Source organism: Halichoerus grypus, chromosome 12 (genome assembly GCF_964656455.1).
Source record: "Halichoerus grypus chromosome 12, mHalGry1.hap1.1, whole genome shotgun sequence".
Classification (NCBI taxonomy): Eukaryota; Metazoa; Chordata; class Mammalia; order Carnivora; family Phocidae; genus Halichoerus; species Halichoerus grypus.
The window spans coordinates 70,692,911-70,716,499 of record NC_135723.1 but is presented as its reverse complement, the minus strand read 5'-3'; the positions used below and the strand labels follow the sequence as shown (position 1 = coordinate 70,716,499).

General features: G+C 33.6%; 1 protein-coding gene across 2 annotated transcripts in view; it reads left to right on the top strand.

The window, feature by feature from the left end:
- Positions 1-22,624, top strand: part of TMEM168 (transmembrane protein 168) — a 30,203-nt gene extending 7,579 nt beyond the window's left edge. Inside the window, exons 3-5 of one of the 2 annotated variants that reach the window (XM_036066413.2) lie at positions 12,432-12,574; positions 14,864-14,901; positions 19,304-22,624. In XM_036066413.2, coding sequence (XP_035922306.1) covers positions 12,432-12,574; positions 14,864-14,901; positions 19,304-19,851 — 729 coding nt within the window. In that variant the 3' untranslated portion in view covers positions 19,852-22,624. Of the gene's footprint in view, positions 1-12,431; positions 12,575-14,626; positions 14,902-19,303 lie in introns of both variants that reach the window. The other variant, XM_036066411.2, reaches the window with a different exon arrangement.
- The last annotated feature ends 965 nt before the right edge of the window (positions 22,625-23,589 follow it).

Below are 23,589 nucleotides of genomic sequence, written 5' to 3'. Positions count from 1 at the left end.
GTCTTCAAATATGATATGTGCACCACTGGCGGTACACAAAAGCTTTCCAAAGAATAGGTCAGCAAAAATAATTTTAAGAATACCAATTTCCAGATTCTGTCCTTCCATTCAACTTTTTTTTTTAAAGTTGATCTACTTGAGAATGCCTCTCAATTTAGGTGTGGAGTGCTATCTCATTGTGGTTTTAATTTGTATGTCTCTAATGACTAATGATGTTGAGCATCATTTAATGTGTGTATTAGTCATTCACTTATCTTTGTTTTTGAAATATCTATTCACATCTTTTGCCCGTTGTTAAATTGAGTTACTTCTCTTCTTATGATTGAGTTTTAAGGGTTCTTTTTATATTCTGGATACAAGCCCTTTATTAGATGATTTGGAAATGTTTTCTCCCAGTCTGTGAATTATCTTTTTTTCCTCATGACACATTTTGAAGAGTACAGGTTTTTAATTTCATGAAGACCAGTTTATCAACTTACTCTTTATGTACTGTGTTTTTAGTATATCTAAGAAGTCTTTGCTTAACCCTAGGTCACAAAGATTTTCTTCTATAGTAGTTTTCTTCTAGTGGTTTTATTGCAACTTTTACATTTAGGTATATGATCTATTTTGAAAAAATTTTTGTCTATAGTATGATGTAAGGATCTAACTATTGCAAAATATGGCTTTCTAATTGTTCCAGGAAAAGACTTTCCTTTCCCCTGTTGAATTGCCTTGATACCTTTGTCCAAAGTCAGTGAAATATAAATATAAGGGTTTATTGCTGAGCTCTCTTTTGTTCCGTTGAGCTATATGTCTGACCTTATACCAGTACTATGCTGTCTCACAAGATATTTTCTAATTACCCTTGAAATTTCTTCTTTGACCTTTGGGTTACTTAAAAATTGGTTGTCTGATAACGTGATATTTGAGGGATTTCCCACATTTCCTTGTTATTGATTTCTAATTACATGTGATTGGAGAACATACTTTATATGACTTTAGTCTTTTATTAAGACTTGTTCTGTGGCCTGCCATGTGTTTTATTCTAGAGAAAACACCATGTTCACTTGAAAAGAATGAGCATTCTGCTGTTGTTGGGTAGAGTGTTCTATAAATACCAGCTAGGTCAAGCTGGTGGGTTTTCTTCCTAAATCTATATCCTTGCAGATTTTCTATTTCCATTAGGACTGAGAGAGGGATATTAAAAACCTTCATTATAAGTTGCTAAATTGTGGTTTTGTCCTTTGAATTCTGTTATTTTCTTGTTCAATGTATTTTGGTATTCTGTTCCAAGTACATATATACATCTTTAATTACTATACCTTCTTAATATATAGACCTTTTTATCATTATAATAGCCTAGTTGAGTAGTTATGACAGAGACCTCATGGCTCACAAAACCTAAAATATTAACTCTCTGGCTCTTTACAGAAAGTTTGTGAACTCCTGTTGTAGGCCAGTGCTCCTCAACCTTTAACATGCATTGAAATCATGTGGGGATGTTGTTAAATTTTTGAAGATTGAAATTGATTTTGGGAGACAGCTTGAACAGTGAAAGGTGATGCAGAAACTCCTGGCCAAAAGTATACCCATTGAGTAACAAGGTATTACTTTAGCTATTTAAGATTAACATGCATCTACCTGAGTTTTGTCTGCATTCCCCAGTTAGTTGCTATTTGGTAACTGCTGCCTATGGTGCAGGCATGGTCTTTGATGCAATGAAATTTTTTCAACTTAATTTTAATTGAATTAATCTTCTGTTTAAAGATTTCTCGAACTGTGTTCTGCCCGGTGTTGGGTGAGATGTTAATGAGTATACTCAGAGAAAAAGTGTCAAAGAAAGAGAAATGTTCCCAAACTTACCATGAAATTCTTGCCTATACTTTTCGTTAACCACCTCCTCCCACCACACCTATTAACCTCCCTATGAAACATAATTTAGGAAACACTCCACTGGATTTATATAAAGTCCCAACCCTTTTGGCTGATGAAAGCATCAGAAAATTATATAGTGAAAGGCAAAAAATTAAGAGTTTTGTAGGCCAGGACTATTTTTGGCATACCATCATTGTTAATCCAAGTAAATTCTAAGCCCTGTCTCAAATTCTTTAAATTAGATTTTGTTTTGTAGAAATTGAACAATGTTTAACATTCCTAAATGATATAGATACTGATTAGCTTTTTAACTATATTCTAAACCCATTTCTTCACATTTCTGTGAGAGTAATATTCAAGTGTAAACTGATATTTTCCATTGTCTCATTAAAATTTGCTTTAATGGATTTCCACTGGAAAAATAGTTCCACTGATTGGTGGGGGCAGACCCAGTGTGGCAGGAAAAAAAAAAAAAAAGAATTAAACCTTTTGAGCAGATCAGTCAGCCAAAGATAGGATCAGTGAAAGTGGAGATAGCCTGGAATCAAGTGTAGCTAGGAGCAAAGATAAGGACCTGGACTAAGGTGATAGTCTTACCCTTAGCACAGCAATTTTTCCCTAAGGTCTTGTTGAGAAGTATAATATAAAGAGAACTTGCAATAAGTTGATGAAATGTAAAGTTGAATAATGTTCTGACGTGGTGAATAGTCTTAAAATGTAAAAAAAAAAATGTTGAAAGAATAAAGAGAGCACTTGGGAATGTAGGATGATGGATTTCATTGAGTTAATGACCTAGCAGGCATTTGGAATGAACAAATTTTATAGATTTTTTTTTTTAAGTATATTTTTAAAGAGTCCAATGTACTATTATTTTACTACCAGAGGAGTAAAACCAAGCAAAAGCATGAGATTAACCTGCCTCGTGGAGCACAACTGTAGCTTGGACTTTAATTTCCAAAAATGGGCTTAGCCACTTTTTATTTTAAGCTTTTTAAATTTTTTTTTAAATTAAGCTTATTTGCATGTTAATTTTGGGTTTTGTTAGTTTTACTTAGCTTAATATATAAATTTTTTTATTAAGGAAAAATTTGCATATGGTAATATTCACCCATTTTTTGTGTGTAATTTTGCAGTATTGACAAATACATATAGTTGTGTGACTACCACTACCAGTCAAAATATAGAGCAGTTCCATTACCCCCCAGAGTTCCCTCCTGCTCCTTTATAGTCAACCCCCAGTAGTTGGCAACCACTGATCTGTTTTCTGTCCGTAGACACTTTCCTTTTGCAGAATGTCATATACATGAAATTGTACATTATATAGCTGTTGGAATCTGGCTTCTTTCACTTAGCATAATTCATATAGATTCATCTATGTTGTGTATATGTTTATTCCTCTGTATTGCAGAGCAGTATTCCGTTGTATGGGTATTTCACAGTTTATTCATTTCTCAATTGACGGATGTTGAAATTAGTTTTTGGTGATTATAAAAGTTGCTAGAAACATTCATAGGGTTTTTTGTTAAGGTAAATTTTTATTTTACTTGGTGTGGGATTGCTGGGTCATGTGATAAACATGAATCATTTTTAACTTCTAAGAAACTACCAAACTGCTTTCAAAGTGGCTGTACCATTTTGCATTCCGACCAGTAGCGTATAGGAGTTCCATTTGCTCCACATAATAACCAGTGCTTGGTATTATCTATTTGTTTTTGTTTTTTAACCATTCTAATAGGTGTCTGTTGGTAATTCATTGTGGTTTTATTTTCTATTACCCCAGTAACTACTGATGTTAAGTATCTTTTCTTGTGCTTACTTGTTACAGTAGGTCTTCTCTGGTGAAGTACCTGTTCAGATTTCTTGGCAATTTTTAAAAATGTGAATTGCGTGTTTTCTTTATAGTCAGTTCTGAGAATTCTTTATATATTCTAGATAGAAGTCCTTTATCAGATATAGGACTTGGAAATATTTTCTCCAGTGTGTGGCTTATCTTTTCTCTTACCGTGTTTTCTGAAGAGCAGAAGTTCTAAATTTTGCCACAGTCCACTTCAATTTTTTTTCTTTTATGAATCTTTTGATGTCCTGTCTAAGAAATCTTTGACTTCACTTGAATAGAATCTTAGCTTATCCCACATGGATAGCTTTGTTCTTTGTTTTTCCTTAGTTTTACTGAGTTTAATAGCATTCTCAGAATGAGTCAGTAGTATCATTCTAAGTCATTTACATTAAAAATCTGGAATTTACCATTAACTTCTGTTGTGTTCTATTCATAATCTCATTCTAACTTTCAAATGGAACATTACAGCTGTTGTTTCCTGCAATTTGTGTTATGTTCATTTAATGTACTATTTGCTTTCCTCTTTTATCCTTGTTTTTTGTTTTTTTTTTTTTTTTAATAAGTCAATAAGACAGACTTAGTACCACAGCATTTGGTACTAGTATTATTGCTCAGCTATAGGCTTTTCAGAAATTGTGATAATTGATAATTCATATAAAGATAAAAGAGGAGGAAAGCATCCAGATACCCAAGGAAGTATACCCCATGGCTCACTCTTAGGTTTAGAGATTCTTTCCGATATCATTCACATGAGATTTATATGCCTTTCCTTGCCAACCTTGTCATTTGCAGATTCCATGGGAGTATGATGTAACTTTTTGTAGAAGCCTTTTGACCCAAACCAGAAAAACCATAATCCGTTGATTTCTCTATAGGGCAAGCAATGGCAATCACTGAGTGTGACAGATGGAACAAGATCAGCCTCACATCCAATGAAGGGATGAAATCCACAGATGTAGCATTTTCATTTCTAGCAAGATGGCAGGATCAGCCATATTACTTCACTTGGCATGGGGAGCAGGGAGTTTTCAAATCTGCCAAAACTAGAAGTGCACATGTTTCATAATTTTTTGTTTTGTTTCATTTTCTAAAGTTTTGAGCTATTTTAGTCTAGATGAGAGAGGGGGGACACTAATTCTTTTTAGCTTGAAGGCATTCTTTTAATTTGATGTTTTATCATCTCTGCCAGAACACTATGAAACAGGAGTACTTTTTTTTCTAAAAGACCAACAATGGTCCTAATTTGTTTTTCTTGAAGTAAAAACAAGGTTTTTCTTTTTTCCCCAGATGATTTCCCAACTTTTAAAAATTTTAATGACCGTAGAGAATTTTTTCCATTTAATAAGATTTACCATTTATTAACTGTTGTCTGTGTGCTCTACACCATTCTGTGTACTTTCTGTGTTTACTTAATCCTCCTGACACTCTGAGATAGGTACCATTATTATTCCCATTTCATAAATAAGAAACATGCGTGAGAGATTAGGAAACTTGCTCAAGGCTGCAGAGCTGGTATGAATCCAGGCAATCTGCCTTCACAGCTCTTAACCACTTTACTTAGTTCCATATATTTTTAGAGTTGGAAACGAGGATAGAGATTATTTGATGTAACCTCTTTATTCTGCCCACAGGAAAAGTAAAATTCAGTAGACTTCCTGAGTTTGATTTCCATACCACTGTTGTTTCGCCTTTACCAGGATTGTCATCTAAAAAATGTCTGGTTTTGCTATCTGTAGTTTGAGATTACTCAAAAGAAGAAAAAAAGATTTCTAATACATTTACTAGAGCTTTAACTCTGCATCAGTATTTCCTATACAGTAATAATCATTTAGCTTTTTATTGTCTTGCTCATGACTTCCATTTCGATTTAAAAATGCTTCACTGCAAATTACAGCTACCAGTTATGGTGCTAGCCATATTCACATATTTCTAATCTATACTACAGGCTCACTAAATAGTAGTCCCCTTTTATAGATTGTGACTCAAAAGGTTAATTAATTTGCTCATGTACTCACAGATGGTAAATGGCTGAGCTAGGACTGAACCAGAGTCTGACTCCAAAGCTTAAGTCCTTGGCACTAGACCCTATTGCCTCTGTATAAAGAAATCACTTGACTTTAAAACTGTGAGGTAGCTTTCCTAATGTTTTTTTTTTATGTTAATCACCATACATTACATCATTAGTTTTTGATGTTGTGTTCCATGATTCATTGTTTGTGCATAACACCCAGTGCTCCATTCAGTATGTGCCTTCTTTAATACCCATCACCAGGCTAACCCATCCCCCCACCCCCCTCCCCTCTAGAACCCTCAGTTTGTTTCTCAGAGTCCATAGTCTCGCATGGTTCGTCTCCCCCTCCGATTTTCCTAATGTTCTTAAAATTTCCTCTACTGAGCAAATTTTTGGAGGCTGCCCATTGTTTCTTAAATATGGGTTTCTCACATTAAAGAGTATAATACCTTCATTTATATATTGCTGTGTAATATACATTTATATATTCTGTTTCTTAGTTGGACTTCATTTTCTTTAGACTTCCATGTATACTCTTTCCCAAACTGGTTTACTTAAGATGACTCATACAAAAATACTTCTAAACAATAATTTTATCTCTTAGGTAAATACCAGATTTTTAAATATGAAATTCCAACTTTGATTCTGTATATTGCATAGAGATTTTGTTCCTATTATCTGAGAAATTTTATGATATGAAAGTGTTGAATGTTTTGACCATGACTTGAAAGCCCAGCTGAACAGAGAATAGCTAGTAACTACTTTTCTACAAAGGATATTACTTAGAGTTGTTTATTGGTCTGCTAGTATGTTCAGATTCTGTCTACTTTGAAATTTGCATCATGTCCTATAGTTTGATAGTGAGCTTACAGTGATTTGGAGAAATGGAGGAAGAAAAAGTACCTACACTTAATTGTTTTGATTAGGTAAGTTGATCATATTTATTACAGGGAATTGTTTAAAATATAAGGAGTACACCAAAGTCAAATGAAAGCTGTAAATGTTTGCATGCCAGTAAAATTGAAGCTTTCTGAAAGTGGCAAGTGGATAAAACATCCTAAATTTATTTTTTCTCCCCCTGGACATATTTACCATCTGTTCAGTTAAGATTGCTAATTTTTTTGTGTTGCCGAACTGCTCACTGTTGTTTGTGTATGTTATTTTGATAACCTAATACAAATATTTAACATTTTCTCTGTTAAATTTGACTTTTAAAAATTAACATAAAATTATCAATTTTCTAAGATTATAAAAATAACAGATCTGTTATATATGAATTATCAGTAACTCCGAATATCTGCTTATTTAGTCCTATTAAATATTACCATTCAGTGTTGTATAACTGATGTGAGAGTATTGAATAACACTACTGTCCGTTAACATTTTAATTGGAATTTTAAATTATTTAATAAGGCTTCCAACTTGAGTCATGTACAGACTAATTTGCAATTGAAGTTTATCATTAAATAGTTTATAATTTAGCAGTGAACTACATTAATGCAATGCTTTTTTCTAATGGTAAAATTAGGATATTTTAATTTCACAAAAAATCTTAGTAGGTTTGTAAAATTCTTTTTTTTTTTTTAATAGTTTTTTTTTTTTAAGATTTTATTTATTCAGGGCGCCTGGGTGGCTCAGTTGGTTAAGCGACTGCCTTCGGCTCAGGTCATGATCCTGGAGTCCCGGGATCGAGTCCCGCATCGGGCTCCCTGCTCGGCAGGGAGTCTGCTTCTCCCTCTGACCCTCCTCCCTCTCATGCTCTCTGTCTCTCATTCTCTCTCTCTCAAATAAATAAATAAAATCTCTAAAAAAAAAAAAAAAAGATTTTATTTATTCATTTGAGACACAGAGTTAGAGAAAGCATGAGCAGGGAGAGAGGCAGAGGGAGAGGGAAAAGCAGGCTCCCTGCTGAGCCAGGAGCCTGACGTGGGGCTCGATCCCAGGACCCTAGGATCATGACCTGAGCCGAAGGCAGACGCTTAACCATCTGAGCCACCCAGGCGCCCCGGTTTATAAAATTCTTTAAGGTAATACAGAAGTCAGTAATAACCATTGGTATTGTGTCCATATGAATATTTAAAGAAAGGCTAGTCTGTACCCTTGACATAATTTGATAAGTAGGGCCAAATTTAAGTATTTCTGGGGCACTTCAGAAATGGAAATTTCCATTGTCTTTAAGAAATAGGAAAGATGAGGAGACATCAAGTTAATAAATAGTCTTAAAGGAAAATGGTTTGATTAAACAAAATGAAAAGTTAACATTTTTTCATGGTACAACATTCTATTACAATTTACATGTCAAAATTTAGTTCCCCACTCTAGAATATCAAATTCCTTGCTTATGAATTATCTTTATATATCTATGTCATGAAATTTCCTAGTAACTCTTAGTACAGAAAGTCTGTGTACAAACCTGAACTTCTCAGTTTTGCTGCTAGAAACTATCCTAATTTTTGGAATAACGTGCAGGGACTTTTTTTTTTTTTTTAAGAGGGTGCTATTTTTTTTGTAATTCTATTTTTTAAATCCTGTAATTATGTCTGTATAGCAAAATAAATAAATAAATAAACAAACAAACAAACATGCCTGTAAGATTGAGTAGACCAGCTTATCTAGCCAGAACATTTTTTTAAAAATATGTGCCTTTAATGCAAATACCATGTGATTTCACTTATATGTGGAATCTAAACAAAACTAACAAACTCTTAAATATAGAGAACAAACTGGTAGTTGCCACAGGGGAGGTGGGTGGGATGATGGGCAAAAGAGATGAAAGGGATTACGAGGTACAAACTTCCAGAGATGAAAATACAGCATAGGAAATATGAATAATATTGTAATAACGTTGTATAGTGACTACACTTAACCGTGGTGAGCACTGAGTAGTGTATGGAATTGTTGAATCACTATGTTGTACACCTGAAACCAGTATAACATTGTATGTCAATTATACTTCAATAAGTTTTTACAAATGCCTTTTAAAAAAAATGTATGCCTTTAGGCAGCAGTGCACTTTCCTTTAGAATCCTTACCACTGTTTATCACAGCTGCTTCACATACCACTTTTCTGGCCCCTGAAGGCTTTTGTGACCCTTGCTATAAATTATAGTGAGTTATTTAGTTTCTTACATTGCTATCTTGATCAGAAAAGTACTGTTTATGTAAAGTTAAAGGTAGAAATAATAAAGTTGTCATATTGGTTATGGTATTAAGTAATTCTTTTATATGAATGGCTGGCATAATGTAGAAGTAATCCTTTGACCAATTAAACCCCTAAAAACAAAAGATTTTTTGTTATCCTGGAGCAACATATGCAATAGAAGGTATAGAAAAAGAAAGTATTGAAATTATTAGTATTTGTAGGTAAGATGATTACCTGGCAAACCTAAGAGTTAACTGGAAAATCAACTGAAAATGCTATAGTAACAGTTGTGAGAATTATGCTGCATCTTTAACATTCTAAACTCTGTCATAAAAGGTTGATTTTGTGGATAGTTATCATTAAAACCTAGCCATGATAAAAACTAAATTTTCTTGGAATTGTAGGATGTAGGTAGTATAAGAAGAAATAAATGGTGTATAGTATTTTTAATGCATTTAGGTGGCAAATAACAACATGTAAATATACAAAAGTCAATATCCTGTAAGTCCATAATCAGAAAATGTAATGGAAGTCATTCCATTCATACAACAAGCATAAAATGAAAAAGGTTTAAAAGAAACTTAAGACATTTTTACAAAGATATATAAACTCCACTTAAGGTTTTGAAAGAAGACTTGAATAAATGAAAATACATATCAGACTTTCTGGGATAGTAGCAAACACTGTGCCCTGTGGACATGTTTAAAACAGAGGAAGGAAGGTTTAAAGCTGAGCTGCACTTCTAGTGCCGTCAAGAGGAGCAAAAATCAAAGCCCAGGACTTCAGAGGTGGGGTCTCTGGTAAATTACCTCCCATTTTAAGATAACACACTGAAAGAAAAGGGTGGAACCGTGTCCAAGACAGCACTGTCATGAATTTGCATCCTGACCTTGTGTCCTGTGAGTGATCTGACCTGGATTAAGTGGTCAAACCTGTATTAAGATACTGAGTTGTAATGCCCCCAGCTCCCTGGAAGAACCAAACAAAACTCTTGGAGAAAGGTATCATTATCCTAGGCCTGAAATTAGTCGTGTGTGTGTGTGTGTGTGTGTGTGTGTGTGTGTGTGTGTGTGTGTGTGTGTGTGTGTGATGTAGTTATAGGACTAATTTCAGGCCTAGGATAATGATATATACATATGTATATACATATATATGCACACACATATATGCACACGTGTGTATTTTTGCATACAATGTTCAGCTCATAAATATAACCAGGTACACATACACACACGGCATCAAGAGCAATAAGCAGCAGGACCAACAGACAAGAGATGACCAGAAAATCTTGAGATACTGGAATTATCAAAGAGAGTAAACCATATTTACCAAGTTGAAAATAATAAAAGCAAAGATAGTATATAATGGTAGGAAGTTGGAAACTATAAAATAGTGACAAGGCAGACTTGAAAAAGAACAAGTTTTAGAATCAGAAAATAAAATACCTGAAATTAATTCAGTGTGCAAGACTAACAGATAAAGCTGAAGTGAACATTAGTGAATTGGAAGATAAATTTCAGAAGCTATGCAAGAAGGAGCACAAAAGAAAAATAGGGAAAATACAGAAGACTAAGACTCAAAGAGGATGATACAGTGAGAAGATCTCTATTTTATTGGAGTCCCAAAAGAAAGGAGGAAATAAAGGCCAAAGGAAGTATTTGAAAGAACAAACAGACCAATGGAACAGTATAGAGTATAAAAACAAATCCCATAATACTTGATTTATGGCAAAGACGGCACTGTAGAGCAGTGTGGAATGGTTGAGATTCTCCGTGATTGGTAATTGAGTTACAAATAGAAAAAATGGAGTTGGACCATAAACAAAAATCAATTACATTTGGATTGTAGGCCTAAAAATGTGAAGGGCAAAACAATAAAGCCTTTCAAGGGTAATGTAAAATAATCTTTTTGACCTTTGGGTAGAGGAAGATTTCTTTAACTTACACAGAGTGACATTACAATTAAAAACATGTTAAGCAAGGGGCAGCTGGGTGTCTTGGTTAAATGTCAGACTTGGATTCGGCTCAGGTCGTGACCTCAGGGTCGTGAGATCAAGCCTCTAGTTGTGCTCTGCGCTTAGCTTGGAGTCTGCTTCTCCCTCCCCCTCCGCCTTTCCACCTGTGCATGTACACTCTCTCTCAAAGAAATGAATAAAATCTTTTTTAAAACACCATGCTAAAAAAAAAAAAAGGCATGGGGGGAATCATTTGTCATACAACCCACAAAAGTCTTAAATATACTGAGAGCAAAACAAAGCTATAAATCAATAAAAAGGCAGCCCCATGGAAAAATGAGTAAAATATTTAACACTTCACCAAAGATGAAACTCAAATTAACAAAGGGATTTGAAATAATAAGAGAACTCAATACTTATTCTGGTTTTATTAAAATAGAAAATTAAATGGAATCTAAATAGCAATAATAAGGGATCAGCTAGTTAAAATTTTATACATATAAGAATGCCATTCTTTACAAATGATTAGCGTTATATTAATAGGCTTACAATGTATTAGTGTACAGAACATTATCCTTTGATAAACAATATATATTATCTGAAGTCAGAATATTTTAAAATGTGTGGAGGACAGTACTTGCAATGATTTTAATCACTTATCTCTTTTAATTGTATTTTCTAATGTTTCTAAATTGAGCATGTACTGTATTTTATGCAGTTGATAGCAAACAATGTCCCCAAAATAGGGCATTATATCCATTTTTCCATTATGGGAATCACCTATTTTTTATTAAAATTCTGAAGGAATCAGCCATCTCTTAGCATTAGAAAAATGCATGTTCATGCACAGAAGCACATAACCATATACTATGTGCAGTAGCAAAACAAAGAATATGGAATAATATTAGTATTGTGAAGCTATAGATCAGTACTGAGTGATTATCATTCCATTTTCTTTTCACTTAAATGGATCCTTTATTTTTTCTGGGTTTTTCTGCTTCCCTTTTTCTCTTCTGCTTTTAGGATGCTTAGATGCCCTTTATGTATATAATACATATGTATACACACACTCATTTTTTTTTTTTTTTACAACTTTGAATTTACGGAGTCTAGAGCTTTTCAAAGGAAAAGTTTATTAAAAGTTTATAAGAATGGGATTCATTTTGATAGCTTTAGAATCTTAAGATTTCTGTAAGATTTTATTTAATTTTGGACTTTTCACAGGAAAAAAAATGAGCCCTTTCTAAAGTAACTTTTCTGATAAATGAGTATGTTATTTGAAAAATGATTTAGAATATGTTTTAACAGGAAAGGATTTGTTTTCTGGATTTTTCTGTCATAGCAAGAGGGTTTTGTTTTTTAGTTTGGGTAGGATGTTACCTGGCAAATTAAAAAAATATGATGTGCTGTATTTGTTTTGCCACAACTTCCAAGAAGCTTCCAGATTAATTTAGGTTTCATTGCTCATCCATATATACTTCTCTGCTCCAGCTTGTAATTGTTTTTAGGTTATTAATTGTTCTTTTTATCTTTTTTGGAAGTAGGGGCAAATGTATGTATATGTACATATGCACACACGTAAGTGCAGTCACACACACTGTATAAATATGCTGTTTTAAATTTCTTTTAGCCAACAAATGGAATCTTCTTGAGCATGTTTCTGATAGTTTTACCATTGGAATCCATGGCTCATGGACTCTTCCATGAATTGGGTAACTGTTTAGGAGGAACATCTGTTGGATATGCTATTGTGATTCCCACCAACTTCTGCAGGTACAGTAATCTAGTATAATTAGTAGTGACTATTTTACTCAACATTTTCCTAATATTTGTATGAATTTGAATATAAAATGTGATAGCTCATTTTTTTCAAAAGTATAGTATTTTCAAAATATAATGCTCTTGCAGTTTTTTTCATTTATGCCAAATGTTTAAAAACTTTTATTTACTCTGCATAATGATATAATCTTCAGGATTCAATTTAAATATTTTTTTGATGAATGTGATTAGCTTATACTTAGCTAAAAATCAGAAAATACAAATAATGGTTCTAAGGAAAGGTCCTACCCTTTCTTTAGAAAAGGTTATCTTGTTTAAGAAAATGTCCTGTGAAACAACATGGTGAAATTTAATAGAATGTATACTGGACCTGAGAGTCCTAAATGCTAGTTCTGTGTTACCCTAAGCAAATCATAACTTCTCTGAACTTCAGTGTTTTTACCTAAAATGCCAACGACAGGGGCTCAGTTGGTTAAGTGTCCGACTCTGGTTTTCAGCTCAGGTCATCATCTTAGGGTGGTGAGATCGAGCCCCACGTTGGGCTCTGCGCTGGGCATGGAGCCTGCTGAAGATTCTCTCTTTCCCTCTCCCTTTGCCCCTCCCCCCTCAAAAAAATGCAAACGACAATACCTAGTCTTCCCATCTCAGAGGAACATTATGAAGAGCTAATGAGAATATGAATGTAAAAATACTCTGCTTACTGGAAAATGTCATACAAAAAATTGGGAATGAAGTTAAACATGTATTTGTGTCCTTGTAGTTTTATTCCAAAATAATTTTGTCCCTAAATGTGTGGCAAATCTTTTTGAATCTGTAAATATTGCCACATTAAAAATTTTTTTATAGTAAGTACCTTTGAAATAGAAAAAAATCAATCTTTGCTGTTAATAAATTTTGATTATCCTTGGTGGTTTTGGGGGTGGGGGAGGGGGAAGACTTGAAATAAATTTTTTATTTCAAATCTTTGACATAAAAACCAAAACAGACTATTTGTAGTAAATATTTTCCTTCATGTTGAAGGCTTTATAAAGAGCTGCAAATTCTTACGAGGAGTAAAAGAAATAGATTTAAGAGGCTCCCATAAAGTAAGATGTGACAGTTTAGCAGGGAGAATACGTGGAAATAGTAATTTGCACAGACTTTTATTCTGATTTTTGTTAATACATTGCTTATTCTTTTACTGTTTGTGACTGCTAAATGTTACAAATAGAGAACAAAGTGTCTTCTTATTTTGATGAAAACTAGTGTCATTAGAATAGTACTGATAATATATGAAGGAAAATATGAGGTTTTCAAAACTACTGCAAGAAATTCCTTTTCTGGATAGGAGTGATGATTTTTTTTCTTGCTCAATATTGATATTTTGATTCTGCTAGCTTTAAGACATGGTTTTTCATCTTTACTACAGTAGCATTTTACATTTGTTCTAGGATCAGATCTGTCTTCACTTAGTGTTCAGTAGTATAAGGCAGTGGGCCTAAATTTTAATAACCTTTTCAAAATGTATTTACTAACAATTTCCTCTGTCATTTATGTTCCTTAAGTTAGTAGAACTTGAATGCAACTTTATAAAGACTGTCTTTTTCAATATAGAAATATAAAACATTGCTTCCATGTTTTGTTAAAATTTTTTTGTCAAGGAAAAAAAGTTCTTTCATTATAATTCTCACCTGGGTGTTCTTGAAACACGGGGTAAAATCAGTATGATCTTGCTTTTAGAAAGTCTTATTCAATATCTGTCATTTGGTAAAAGAGTATGAATACAGACCAAAGAATAGTATTATCTACTTTTGGAGATCTTTTCCCAGCTTTCAGTTTGGTGATTATTTTATTGGCTATATAAAAGTTATATAGAAATACAGCTTTTAGAAACTAAGCTTCTATGTTCAAGCTTAATTCTTAGCACTTTAGAAAAGAGGATTTAAAAAAATTCTTCCATTTAGTTGTCAGCAACTGTTATGATGCTGAGATAATTATAAATGAAGAATAAGAATGTGACATAGAATGACACTCTTTAAACACCAAAATAATTTTTTTTTTCTTCAGTCCTGATGGTCAGCCAACACTTCTTCCCCCAGAACATGTACAGGAGTTAAATTTGAGGTCTACTGGCATGCTCAATGCTATCCAAAGATTTTTTGCATATCATATGATTGAGACCTATGGATGTGACTATTCCACAAGTGGACTGTCTTTTGATACTCTGCATTCCAAACTGAAATCTTTCCTTGAACTTCGGACTGTGGATGGACCTAGACATGATACGTATGTTTTGTATTACAGCGGGCACACCCATGGCACAGGAGAGTGGGCTCTTGCAGGTAAATGCACCTCCGGCAGTTTAACTGTTACGAAGATAAACCTATTTATGGAAGTCTACCCTTCACACTGAAACATTAAATTTCCAAAAGTCTCAAGTTTCTACTTCACAGTTTACTAAGTATACAGATGACTTTTGTTTTTCTCTAGCATACCTGTTTAGCATAGTATTAGTAATCTCTAAAGGTTTTGAGAATTATGTCTTAGTTGGAAGAAAAAAATCTGCTTACTCTGAGACATTATCAGTTTCCCTTTAATGTATTTTCAGAATTATTAAATATAGTTACATTTTTCAGAAGCTGATTAACTTGACTAGTACTTCTAAGTCTTTAAATGTTATGGATGCTGATTTCAATAGTTCTGCACATGTGCAGTTTTATTTAAGTTAGAAAGCTCACCAGGAGTTTAAACAGCAAGTGAGATAATGTGGTGGGAGTAGCTCTTAGGTCAGGAGACCTTGGTTCTGGTCCTGATTTTGTCACAACAGTGTTATTTTTGTCACTAACTTCTCTCAGTTTCATTCTCTCCTCTGTAAAATGAGGGGGTAATATTAAATCTTCTTGCCAATGGTAAAATGAGATCTATATTATATGTAAATTTGTTCTTTGGGCTTCCCAACTAGAAGAGAGACCATGTAAGTCATGGGCTTTGTTTTTTGAATTATTTGCCTAGCACCTAGAACAGAGCCTAGCAGATCCCTAGTAGGGATCCTCAAGTAACAGATCATTGAATGAATCATGGGGGGGGGGAAAAAAAGGGGGGTAATTTTCTTATTTTATGTTAGAAATAGTTCTTTTAGAACTTAATTCTATCCTGCTTTTTCCTTAAATATTATAGATGTTTTATACTAAGAACACCTACAAATAATAAAATAGACATAAGTAGAAATAGATACTCAGATCAAGGACAAATATAAACAGAAGTGTTCTGGAAGGACAGAGGTAGAGCTCCCAACATAAGAACTCCAAGTAGAGATGATTAAGGGTTAAAGTAGAGATGATTTTAAACCATCATGGTCTCACTAATTTCATGCTAGATTTGTAATGAGGGTTTCATCATAAAAATACTGTTGTAATTTTTGGTTTTGCAAATAAATATTGAATAACTTAATGGCTGTCTAGGAGTGAAGGCAAACATTTATTGGGCACATTTGAAGCAGTTACTATGCTTGGTACTTTATATACATTAAATTTAATCTTCACTTAAAAAACTTTGAGGTAAGTACTATCACCTCTATCATCTTCATTTTTCAAAGAATAAAATGAAAATCTAAAGTTGTTACATATCTGTGGTCATACAACTGGTAGGTGATGGAACCATGATTCAAATCCAGATCTGCCTAACCCCTTAAAGTGTATTTTGTCCCCCATTGTACCATGTGCTGCCAAGGCTAAAACCATTAAGGTAGAGAAAATCACGTTCTGGTTTAGTAGACATTTTTGTTAGCACTGTTCACCCATTTTCTAAATACTGTCGAAGAAGGGAGTCCACATCAAAATTACTTGAATATAGTTTGTGAAACTTTTACTTGACCTGTAACTTTTTAATAAGTCAATGTAGAAAACTTTTTAAACCCTTATGGCTATTTTAATTCTAGGTAAAGTATAGCATTCTGTGTACTTGACCTTAGAGCACAGAAGAAAAAGTTCTGGTCAATTCAGAAATCTTCACAGAAATAGAATTTCAGACCTATAACCCAGGATTGATTATTGAAAACTTACTGTAATGCTTATAATAATGAACTCTCCCCAAATCACATGGGGGGAAAAGGCATAATTTTGGTGGTCATGCATATATCCTTGGTTATTTTAAGTATTTTAAGAAAGTAATTTTAAAAGTAAGCTTGTTCTATGTTTACATGAAGGATTTATTAATATAAGCATTTTTCAGTAAGTTTATATTTTTCCTCTTAAATCTTTAAAAAATTTATTTCAAGTATCTTTTAAACGATGGCTTTGGAAAAAAATTCTAGATGTACAGTTTACTACTATTTACATCAACTTTTTCTTTTCCTAGGAAAAATAATAGACCAAGATAAATAACATATACATCAGTGTTCTTAAATTTTCACTCACTATGAGTTAGCAATAATTTATGAAGACTTAAAAACTCTAAAGTGTGACTATATTTTAGGTAAATATCTAGCAATTACATTCTGGAATGGTATCTTTATAATATTTTTTGACTATGTCACCAATGAGTTGACCATTATAGAATTCCTCTCTTAGCCAAGAAGATTTGTTCTTGTAGGTGTAACTTTCTTTGTTGGAGACTTTATTTTAAAAAGTAGAACACAATGGAAAAAGCACGTAGCCCTGCCTTCAGGATGGGTAGGTTCATCCATCCTAATTCAGCAACTCTATACTCTCTCAGCTTGAGGCGCCAAGCCCGCTTGGAGGTATCCAGGTTGAACCAGGCATAGAGGCTGAGCCTTCCTTTCAGTCAGTTCCTGCCCTGGGCTGCTAGAGACATAGCCTCAAAGGCAGATAGTACTCAAAAATACTACTGAACCCTCCTGCTCAGAGGAAAATGCTTTAATCCATTCCAGCCCACGTGACAGCTTTGAGCTCTGAGAATTATATCTTTCTAAAAACCTGTAAAATAGAAAACATCATGACTGGATTTTACATGAGTTAGCAAGTTAAGAGCAGGTCCAGAACTAAATACCACTGTGAGAAAGAAAATCTGTATTTGCCCTTATATCACCTAACTTTACTCACAGTACTTCTTAGAATATGTAGTAGTCGGGGGCGCCTGGGTGGCTCAGTTGGTTAAGCGACTGCCTTCGGCTCAGGTCATGATCCTGGAGTCCCGGGATCGAGTCCCACATCGGGCTCCCGGCTCGGCAGGAAGCCTGCTTCTCCCTCTCCCACTCCCCCTGCTTGTGTTCCCTCTCTCACTGTCTCTCTGTCAAATAAATAAATAAAATCTTTAAAAAAAAAAAAAAAAAAAAAAAAGAATATGTAGTAGTCTCCTTACATTTATGGAGTTTCATAATATGGAATCAGCTATTTTTGCCTCTTTGTTTCAGAGTAAAAAACAATTATGATAAAGACAAGAGAGAAATAAATGAAAAAAAATGTAGATAATCTATAAAGCAGTTTATCACAGATAAACAAAGCCTTTAAAAAGCAGTCTCAATTACTTTAACTGCATCAGATGGCTGTTAGCTGAGATAAATTTAAGTACTTTCCATCTGGGCCAAAAGCCAAATGCAACATAGAACCTATTCATAGGAGAAAAGCAGAGCAAACCAAACAGGAGAAGAGAAATAGTCATATGAAAAGGCTTTAATGCCCCTTTAAATCTTTTATTGATATCTAAAGAGCATGTATATAAGAGAATTAGTGTAGAACGTGTTTTTAGAATATTTATTGAAATAGTTGTAGAAGGCAAGTTAGACAATGATGTTTTGTGGCAGGTGGATTTTGTATAATAGCTCTTGTAATCTGTGTCATTCTCTGATCTCTAGAGAAATTGAAGAGAACTGGCAATAATGAAAAGTTAACATTTTACCATATAATAAAAGGTATCTTCTGGAGCTCTCTGTGAAGCAACACATTAGTAATACGTGGAGACCATGTATTGAAATAGTGGCTCTGAGGGGAAGAATGAAGGGGGGGAAATCGGAGGAGGAGAAGAACCATGAGAGACGATGGACTCTGAAAAACAAACTGAGGGTTCTAGAGGGGAGGGGGGTGGGAGGATGGGTTAGCCTGGTGATGGGTATTGAGGAGGGCACATTCTGCATGGAGCACTGGGTGTTATGCACAAACAATGAATCATGGAACACTATATCTAAAACTAATGATGTAATGTATGGGGATTAACATAACAATAAAAAAATTAAAAAAAAATAGTGGCTCTGAAATGATAAGCATGAGTATAAGAACAATTCATGAAACAACTTTTTCATTGTCAAGAGTCTAAGATATAGTAGGCTGATGAATAAAAGAATATTAATTGTTCATAAAGAAGATAGACTTCCATGTTATGCTTTTTCTCCTAGTATCATAGACATTTTCTTGTCATTAAAATTTCTTTATAAATACCATTTTATTATAATTCTCCCTCACAATTTATTTCCATTCCTCTTGGTCATTTCAGATTTTACACTATCATAGATAGCAGTGGGAAGAAGATCTTAATATGTAATTTAACTTCATAAAAACAATTTTCTTAATTTATTATAACCTATTCCTTTTTTAATATAACAAGGATTTTTTTTTTTTTTTTTTACCTGAAGTTGAAAGTCTGTTTTTAAAAAACTCATCTGACAAGAGACTTTTGAAAGGAAGATTCCATCTATTTTTTTGGCCTACATCTTTAATTCCAGGAACTTAAACTATACTTAAGAAGAGGCTTCAGAAATTATTACTCTATTGAATTTTCTTTTGTTCACAGGTGGAGACATACTGCGCCTTGACACACTTTTAGAATGGTGGAGAGAAAAGAATGCCTCCTTCTGTTCTCGCCTTATTATCGTATTAGACAGTGAGAATTCAACTCCGTGGGTGAAAGAAGTGAGAAAAATCAATGATCAGTACATTGCGGTGCAAGGAGCAGAGATGACAAAGACCATAGATATTGAAGAAGCTGACCCACCACAGCTGGGTGACTTTACAAAGGACTGGGTAGAATATAACTGCAACCCCAGTAATAACATCTGCTGGACTGAAAAGGGACGCACTGTGAAAGCAGTCTACGGTGTGTCAAAGCGGTGGAGTGACTACACTCTGCATCTGCCAACAGGCAGCGATGTGGCCAAGCACTGGATGTTACACTTTCCTCGTATTACATATCCACTGGTGCATTTGGCAAATTGGTTGTGCGGTCTGAACCTTTTTTGGATCTGCAAAAGTTGTTTTAGGTGTTTGAAAAGATTAAAAATGAGTTGGTTTCTTCCTACTGTGCTGGACACAGGACAAGGCTTCAAACTTGTCAAATCTTAATTTGGAACCCAAAGTGGAATATTATTGAGAGTTCATACTACCAGTTACCACTAACTTGCCATTTTTTGTATATGGATTTTTATTTGTGAAAAACACCTTGCTACTGCTGTAGTTGCTCTCACTTTGTCTTTTCTCAAGTAATTATGGTGTATGTAAGATGTTGGGAATAAGCATTTTATCCTACAAGTATGTAGGGAGTCAGTCGTAAATGCTGATGCTGTGTAAATGCATCACAGAGGTTAAAAATAACTGCACTTTGAGGAATGTTTGCATATGCCTCTGATTAGAAAGAAAACACTTGTCTATGCTCTGCAGTGGCCAATGAAGAATTAATAATGCCTTATTTTCTAGGCATAGATTAGAGATTGTAGACCAGACTGTTTACTACTACAAGAAAATTTCCAATTTGCTTACAAAAAGATTTTTTTTTTTGTCAACAGGTTTGAGTCCAAGACTATTTGAAGAATTACAAACTCTTTCTTAAAAAAGGATAAAGGGAGAAGCCTGAAATGAGTGCAAAAATTTGCTTATAGTCTACCATTCAGATGTCTTGGTTGTGGCCTATTACCAGTGTAGTAGTAAAGCCCAAAAGACTGTTGAGATCAAAACATTCTTCCTGTAGGTAACTGTAAGAGGCTAGAAGCCTACAAATGGCTCCTTCCTGCGTTGTTGGGGTGGAGGGAGGGGCTCTGAAAGCACTGGCAATTTTAAGAGTCTTTCTCAGGGTAATGTTTTAATGAACAATGTTTCCAGCTACAAATTCCTTCCAAATAAATTGTCTTCCCTTTCAAAAAGTAAACTTTTTAAAAATTTAGCAATTTCTCATTGATTTAGGCTATTTTCGCTATTCAGAAATGATTTTGATCTCTATGGAATTAATGCTCTGCCATGAAAATTATCTTTCAGATCTCTCATTAGTGATGACTTTTTTTTCTACTGAAGGTCAAAGGATTGAAAACAGGTCATTTTTTTTCTTGTATACATATATTATGTAAAAAAAGTATTCGTGTTGGCAATTTTAGTTATGCATAATGGTGTGGTTGTAATTTTTAAAACTTAATTCAGTGTTTTGTCTGATTAAAGCGGGCACTGATCAGGGTATCCCCTAAGAGGTAATTTACCCCCTGTTCCCTTCCAGTAATCCTTACATTCTAAATTTTCATATCTGAGAAATAACAAGAGGGGAGTAGAAGTAAATTAGGGGATAATCTAATCTTTGTTGTTTAAAGTGTGACTTCTCACCACTGAAGCCATTTTTCTAGCCTCAGAGAGAGGACCTAATGCCTCTACCATTTTCTACCTGGTGACTTGAACATTGAAGTTTTTGTTAGGTAGAAGTCACTTAGTGTCAGGGAACTCGTATACCACTATCTATGCAGCCTTGTTACAGTCTGATGATTTCTGTGTTTTGAATATGATTTTCCTAATGCTTTGAATAAAATTTTAAAAATTAATTTTTCATGTAATGTGCAAAAAAAGTGACTGAATAATTTTAATATATTAAAAGTGATAGTCATAAAAAATGCCCATGTGTTATTAGAGTTCATGGTTGGTAGCAGGTTGATTTGAAATTTTCCAATATTTGGTTACATATTTATATCAACATTATCCAAATGAAATAGTTTAATGTTTCATTACTATTCAGAATTAGTATAGCAGGAAAGTCAAGTGTTAAAATTATGAGCTTATAGCTACAAAAATATTAGTATTAAGTAAAATCTTTTAAATTTCCAAGCCAATATTGAGCAAATTAGCTTTAATTAAAGGATATATCTTTACTCTGAGAAAGCCAAATATAAAGGTATATTCTGCATTCTTTATAAAGTAGTATTAAGATGGTACTAACAATCAGATTCAAAAGGTAGCAGACTTTACAGCCACAAAGCTAGTGTTCTGATAATTCATTTTCTATGACCAGAAAAGTTCTGAGCTAAAAATGTGATTCAAGCCAATTAATAACCACAAAGTTACAGAATATCCACTTTGATGAATTCCCCTCCCAAACAAAAAATTATAAAATGACAAGAGGTGGCATCCTAAATTAAAGCAGCCATTTTAAAACATTAAAGTAACTGACAATATAATATGGAGAAAGAACATTATAGGAGGGATAAATTGATTGGTTACTCTAACTTAAAGATTAAAAACTAGATCTGACAATTAGTAAGGATAATTTTCTTACGGCTTTCATTTTATATACCATATGTTTACAAAGGAGTTACTGGGGGAGTGATAGGAATACTTTAGGGCAAAACTTTATCACCCCACTAAGAAATAGTTAACATGGAGATGTTTTTCAACATAATGTTATTTAATTTGTTTTCTTATATATCTTGCTGAAACCAGAAAAACCCCACCCCCTAAAAACATCTTTTAAAAAACTATATACTGTTCCGTGATGAATTAACGAGCCAAGTTCTTTCTCTTCCTATAATTTTTCAGTTAGGCTAATATTTCATTAAGAATTTTTGTTTTAGTTTGCTCTGACTAAACTCTTCTTCCCTGGGATATTTGGATTTGTCTTTGCATAGCTTTCTATCTTGCTCTTCTTAATACAGAATTGTACAGAAGACCATTTTTATGACCAGTGTTTTCATAAGTTTATTAAAAGTTGCATTGCTAATTAAAATGCATTTATATTGAATGCATTAGTGGGTAGATCTTTTTTAAGTAAAATCTTCATTAGAATCTATTTGTAACTTAAATTAGAATCTATTTGTAACTCTACATTTTGTTTGTAAGTTTGGCCTAAATATATTTGCTGTTGTGGGTACTGCCTTTTTATATGTATTCTTTGCCATTTAGAGTTGTCTCCTTCAAAGTAATGTTCTACATTACCTTTCCACAGAGGATAGCTAACATTATGTATGCCAGAAGAAAATGGTTTGATTTTAAGAAAGTTGTTAGGTATATTTCATAGTGAATGCTCAAAGGAGTTAGATCTGTCATTACTTTTGACCATCTCCACTATTGGAAACACACTAGATCTTCCTCCCTTTTCAGGCAGAAACACACATGTTGGTACTTCTGGTGTACAGTTACCCAGAAGAGTGCCTTGCCCCATAATAGGAGGTAGTAAAAGAATATTTTTGACTGAGTGAATTTAGAATCCTAAGGAGAAATTGGAATAACTTGATTGTAAATTACTTCATTTTATTTATAATTTTAAGTGGATATTATTTCAAGATCCTCATTAAATTAATAATTACTAAAGACTATTACAGAATCAGTAAAAGGAAAACATCTCACATTTTTTAAAACATATTTTTATTAAGTAAACACCATGCCCAACGTGGGGCTCAAACAACCCCAAGATCCAGAGTCCCATACTCTCTACTGACTCAGCCAGCCAGGTGCCCCAAACATTTCACATTTTTAAAAAGTAGTGTCAGGATTAAAGAAGGAAAAACTCAGGTTTCAATGAAAATATAGCTCATGTCACAAAAAAGATAGCTTTTTGTTGGTTGAGTTCATTTTCATTGGACTCCGATATGATATTGAATCTTTCATTGATTTCCCATTAGAAACATATAGACAAATTGGAGACTTATCACAAATGGAAATTATTAAAAGAAAGTGATGAACAAAGAAGAAAGTTGGCTATGGTCATCAGTGACAACTAGACTATAAAGTCAGAAAAAATTGGCCTATAAACATAAAAAGATTGAGAACAAGCTAGGGAAACTACAAGTATCTCGCTTTTGGGGGATCTTCCCTATTTACTAGTTGTAATACATC